This window comes from Nicotiana tomentosiformis, chromosome 4, assembly GCF_000390325.3.
Source record: "Nicotiana tomentosiformis chromosome 4, ASM39032v3, whole genome shotgun sequence".
In the NCBI taxonomy this organism is placed as follows: Eukaryota; Viridiplantae; Streptophyta; class Magnoliopsida; order Solanales; family Solanaceae; genus Nicotiana; species Nicotiana tomentosiformis.
In genome coordinates, this window is record NC_090815.1 from 134101199 (window position 1) to 134106522 (window position 5324).

The 5324-nt window shown below is 31.4% G+C and overlaps 1 protein-coding gene across 2 annotated transcripts; it reads left to right on the forward strand.

Moving 5' to 3' along the window:
* Positions 1 to 202: 202 nt before the first annotated feature.
* LOC104099821 (GDSL esterase/lipase EXL3-like) lies at positions 203 to 4929 on the forward strand. 2 transcript variants are annotated; one of them, XM_018771998.3, is made up of 5 exons: positions 203 to 376; positions 2764 to 2894; positions 3007 to 3243; positions 3800 to 4055; positions 4539 to 4929. In XM_018771998.3, the coding sequence occupies exons 1-5, from the start codon at positions 223 to 225 to the stop codon at positions 4706 to 4708; spliced, it is 948 nt and encodes a 315-aa protein (XP_018627514.1). In that variant the 5' UTR covers positions 203 to 222; the 3' UTR covers positions 4709 to 4929. The 2 variants fall into 2 exon arrangements, with proteins under 2 accessions (XP_018627514.1, XP_009605226.1); XM_009606931.4 differs by having other exon boundaries at positions 204 to 496.
* Positions 4930 to 5324: the final 395 nt, after the last annotated feature.

The window sequence follows — 5324 nt, forward strand, 5'->3', positions numbered from 1 at the left end:
GTACTTTTACACCGTCAATGCACATAGATTAAACTCTTTCCACAAAAAAGGAAACTTCTTCGCCATAATGTGAAAGTTCTCAACGTCTTTCTCATATCATGCGTATGACACCACTCATCATCATAGCTTGTACAATCTATGACATACTCTTTTTGCAGCCCTCTATATTAATTATGTATAAATAAACAAAAACTCTGATATTTGATAACTTCTATATATACAATGTTATCTTCTCGTTTAGTTTTTCCAGTGAATAGAATGACTTTGTTGTGTGTTGTTTTTCTTTTGTTTAGTGCATGTGAAGCAAAGTTGCAGCTACCACAGGATGTGGTTATAAAGGCAGTTTTTGCTTTCGGAGATTCAATAGTAGATCAGGGTAATAACAACAATTTAACAACACGAGCAAAGTGTAATTTTCTGCCTTATGGGAAAGATTTCATGGGTGGAAAACCAACTGGAAGGTTCAGCAATGCTAAAACTCCACCAGATATGATAGGTATATATACTAATACAATTCTATTTTTTTGGTAAAGAATTTAACTTTTTTATATACTGAGCTTGAACGGGAGCCTTAGAGCAACGGTAAAGTTGTGCTCGTGTGATCTAGAGGTAACGGGTTCAAGCCGCGGAATCAATCACTGATACTTGTATCAAGGTAGGCTGCCTACATCACACCCATTGGGGTGCGGCTATTCCCCGAATCTTACGTAACGCGGAATACTTCGTGCACCAGGCTGCCATTTTTCTTTTTTTACTGATCAGCAGCGAATTACAATTGTATTTTAACTTGGTATAAATAGTTAGTTATTTAATTTTTATGTTATCAGATTAGACTTACTATAGACAATTACATATGATTTTAACTTGTTATAACATGCTAGTCATTTTGTTTTCTAGGTTATCGAATTAGACTTATTGTAGACAGTTACATGCAGAGGCGGATGCATGCGGAATTAAGCAGTGTCACACTACACAGTTTCGTCAGAAAATTTTACGAAATATATGTAGTTATAAGGTATGGGTATAATAAGAAAAAGAAAATGACACCACATGACATATGTTGTTGCTTGGCACGATGGTTAAGTTCTTGATTTTTTTCTAAGAGTTCAAAAGTTCAAACCACAACTAGATTTTATTTCTTTTTTAAGTATTTGAGAGAGCTTCTATTATTAAAAATTGTGGTGAGACAGAATTGAACTCACGACCTCTTCTAACTTAAGACTCTATAAAGCCAATGGATTAAGGCTATTTCTAATAGAGTAAAATAATAATTAATATTATTTATTCTCCGTGTTCTATAAATATCGACATGGCTTACAAAAAATTATATGTACGGCCTGATTACATGCATGTTATTGAGATTAGCTTGGCCTGATAATTATGTAAAAGAACACTCTACACTATCGAGTACGTACTTCATTAGACTTATTGTTTTTCGGGCAAAGGTCCAAATATATCTTTATACTATATGAAATTGAGCCATTTGTCATTCGTTAATATTTTAGTTCAAATATGTCCTTACCATCACATAGTTGGTCCATATATGCACTTAGAGTTACACAGTTGGCCCATATATGCCCTTTTCGAAACGGAATTCACCCAAACTAATTAGCTCTTTCGTTAAGTATATTAAAGTGTATTACAAACACTATTTTCTTTTTATTAGTACTTTTTTTTTCTTTCTCCCTTATCCGTTTCCTCCATTACTGATGTCTTCTCCATTTTCGTCACCAATTTCACTTGACAAAACTTATGAATTCCAATTACTAAAAAAATTCTCCCATAAGGTAATCAAGTTCCAATTTCACTGGCCCTCTAAATAAACGAAATTAAATTGTCCAAAAATTATGGTTTAAACTTTAAAATAATAAAAATATCTCAACATTTAACAATACTCAAAAGACCAAAATATTTAAATTATTTCCACAAAGATAATTTAATGATTAAAAGCCTAGAGTTCAAGTTGTAGTGTTATAAATTTGAGTTGTTAGTCTTTTTTTATCTTTTTTCAGCTGGACATTTTTTATTTTTTTATTAACTATGTAAATTAGGGGTGTACATGGAACGGGTTAGTTCGGTTTTGATAAAAACCAAACCAAATCAATTATATCGGTTTGGATTGTTTGGTTTTATTGAATTTTTTGGGTTTTTTGTTACATAAATATTATTTCAATCTTACTTTGTTATATTTTTTAGAACTAAATATATGTTCAGTAAAAATTTAAAAATTGACAAACATATAATTTATAAAAATATTATTATGGGAGAATTTCTTAGTAATTAGAATTCATGAGTTTTGTCAAGTGAAATTGGTGACGAAAATGGAGAGAACATCAGTAATGGAGGAAATGGGATAAGGGAGAAAGAAAAAGGAAAAAAAAGAGAAGAAAAGAAAAAAGAAGAAAGAAAAGAGAAAGGTAAAGAAAAAAAAGTACTAATAAAAAGAAAATAGTGTTTGTAATATACTTTAATACAATTAACGAAAAAGTTAATTAGTTTAGGTGGATTCCATTTCGAAAAGAGCATATATGGGCCAACTATGTAACTCTAAGAGCATATATGGACCAACTATGTGACGGTAAGGGCATATTTGAGCTAAAGTATTAACGAAGAGCAAATGTGCTCAATTTCATATAGTACAAGGGCATATTTGGACCTTTTCCGTTGTTTTTCACTAGGCTTGGATTATTTTTATTCTTTGAAGTACTTCATTCCATGTAAATACTAATTACTTGACATGACTCTATGATTGTCCAATTTCAGTGGAAGATCTGGGGATAAAAGAGCTAATGCCAGCTTATTTTGATCCAAATTTGGAAGTTGAAGACTTAAAAAGTGGAGTAAGCTTTGCTTCAGGAGCTTCTGGATATGACCTACTAACAGCTATTACCGCGGTAACTTCTTAAACAATATTGTATTATTTAGATTCAAAGTAGTTTTACCGATGAAAAAAAAAACAAATACTAACACTTTTATCATATTTTCTTGATTTCTATGTAAATTCAGACAGCGATACCATTATCAGCACAATTACTTCTTTTTCAACAATATAAGTTGAAGCTAGAGGGATTGATTGGGGAAGAAGAAGCCAACTCTATCGTAAAAAACAGTCTTTTTGTAATAGTTACTGGCAGTGACGATCTTGTTAATACATATTTCACTCTCAAATTTCCACGGAAATGGCAGTATGATATTGACTCATATACTAATCTAATGGTGAATGGAGCTTCCAATTTTGTCCAAGTAAGTATATACTATATATACCTATATGCCTATATTCTAGTCATGCATGATTATCATTATGATTGTGAAAATTAATTTTTATAAATGACTTCTCAATGATGACTCTCGATCCAATCATTTAATTTGCTAGTATTAATCAGGAGTGGCAAAATGTCTAAAAGAAAACAGTTAACCACCCATATTATCCACTAAAATAAAATGGGTTGGATAATGAACTATTTAAAAATGGGTCAAATATGAATAATAACCATATTATACATTTAGAAAATAGATAACCAATGGATACCTAATGGGTTTAACTTTTACATTTGTAAAGCCTCGAATTGGAGGTTCCTCAAGTTTGGGAGACTAGGAATTTTTTCAAAAGTGATCATATTCATGAAGTTATGGATAATATGATTACTCATAATATGGTTCGAACCCGACTGAGACATCTAGTTAAGGGTGAAAAAACGTTTATTATTTCGCCACGCCCCTGTATAACATTGAATTCTTATTATGATTTGATTAGAAATTAATGTTTAGTAGTTTGATTGTAGTTTTTTTCTTCCTAAAGGATTTGTACAATTTGGGAGCAAGAAGAATTTGGGTATTTGGGATTCCACCAATAGGTTGTTTGCCATCACAGAGACAAAAAAATGGAGGTCTAGCCAGAGTTTGCGTCGAGGAATACAATCAAGCAGCGCAAATGGCCAACACCAAATTGGCAGCTAAAATTGATTCATTGTCCGAAATTTTGCCACAATCCGAGCTTGTTTATATCAATGTCTATGATCCTCTACTTGATCTTATTGTCAATCCCGACAAATATGGTAAATTAAACAAGAATTTTCCAAAAGTTCATATTTCTAAATGAGCTTTAGTTCTACATAGTATAGTACTATTTAGGGCTCGTTTGGTACGAAGGATAAGGGATAATTAAATTCAGGATTAAATTTAAGACGAGTTTATCTCATGTGTGGTTGGGATAAAATCGCAGTATAACTAATTTCGGGATTGTAGTGTTATTTTATCTCTATGGAAGAGTGAGATAATAATCCCAGGATAAGTTATTCTAAAATAATTAATCATGGGATAACTTGTTTCCAACCAAACGACCCCTAAAAGAATAACATTATCAAATCACTCGATAACCTGAAAAATAAGGTTATTTAACAAATTAAAATATACCGATAGTGTAAGAATTATTCACAAGTCGGTTTATCTCAGTTAAATCCTTTTAGATTACTTGAGCTTCTTTTTTGTTTTCCTTTTTCTTCTTCTTATCAATTTTACTATTACTGGTTGATTTTTAGGTTTCGAAGAAGTAAAGAGATGTTGTTGCCGCCCAGGAAATAACAAGTTCTTACTATGCGACAACCACACTGGAACATGTGAAGATGATACAAAATATTTGTTTTGGGATGGTTATCATCTCACAGAGAAAGGTTATAGGGTTCTCCTTGATCAGATCTTCAAAAAATAAATCAACAGTTTATTATAAACGTGTATCTTGATCAAGAACTAGGTATGTTATTTCCAGTTAATAAACGTTGTACTATAGGTCGGAAATAATTGCGTTGTATTTCATCCTTCGTCTTTTTCATTTTTAGACTCGAATGATATAGCTTTATTTTAGTTACAAAAAATGTGTTTGTATCTACAGAATTTTGAAATGTCACTCTCAGTATATGCCATTGCTCTTCATTTGCATACTAGCTAGTATTACATAGACTATTATTACTCCTAAAAAGTTTGGGAAAATGATACTGGATAATGCCTCTAAAAATAATAATCGAAAATATATATATATATATATATATTTTCGTATGTTATATACAAAAAATATATAAAATTTATATATTTTTTGCGGTTACTGAATATAAATAGTTTCGGCCATCGGCAAAAAGTGATCTTTGCTCATGTTTAGAAGTTAGGTCTAGGCTATTTGGGCTGAGCATATCCCTTTTCTTAACGGGTCAATTTGTGCACAGCCCAGACAGACAAGAAATGGCGTGGTATCGTCACTTTTTTAAGTGGTATTTATTTTTTAGTCAGTATTTTTAATGTCGAGCAAAAATAGCCACAACTCTATTAAAATT

Excerpts from the sequence above, each read along its gene's own strand:
- LOC104099821 (XM_009606931.4), top strand. The coding sequence starts at position 223 with ATGTTATCTTCTCGTTTAGTTTTTCCAGTGAATAGAATGACTTTGTTG. Across the intron at positions 497-2,763 it reads AACTCCACCAGATATGATAG|TGGAAGATCTGGGGATAAAA; the intron begins GTATATATACTA and ends GTCCAATTTCAG. Across the intron at positions 2,895-3,006 it reads TACTAACAGCTATTACCGCG|ACAGCGATACCATTATCAGC; the intron begins GTAACTTCTTAA and ends ATGTAAATTCAG.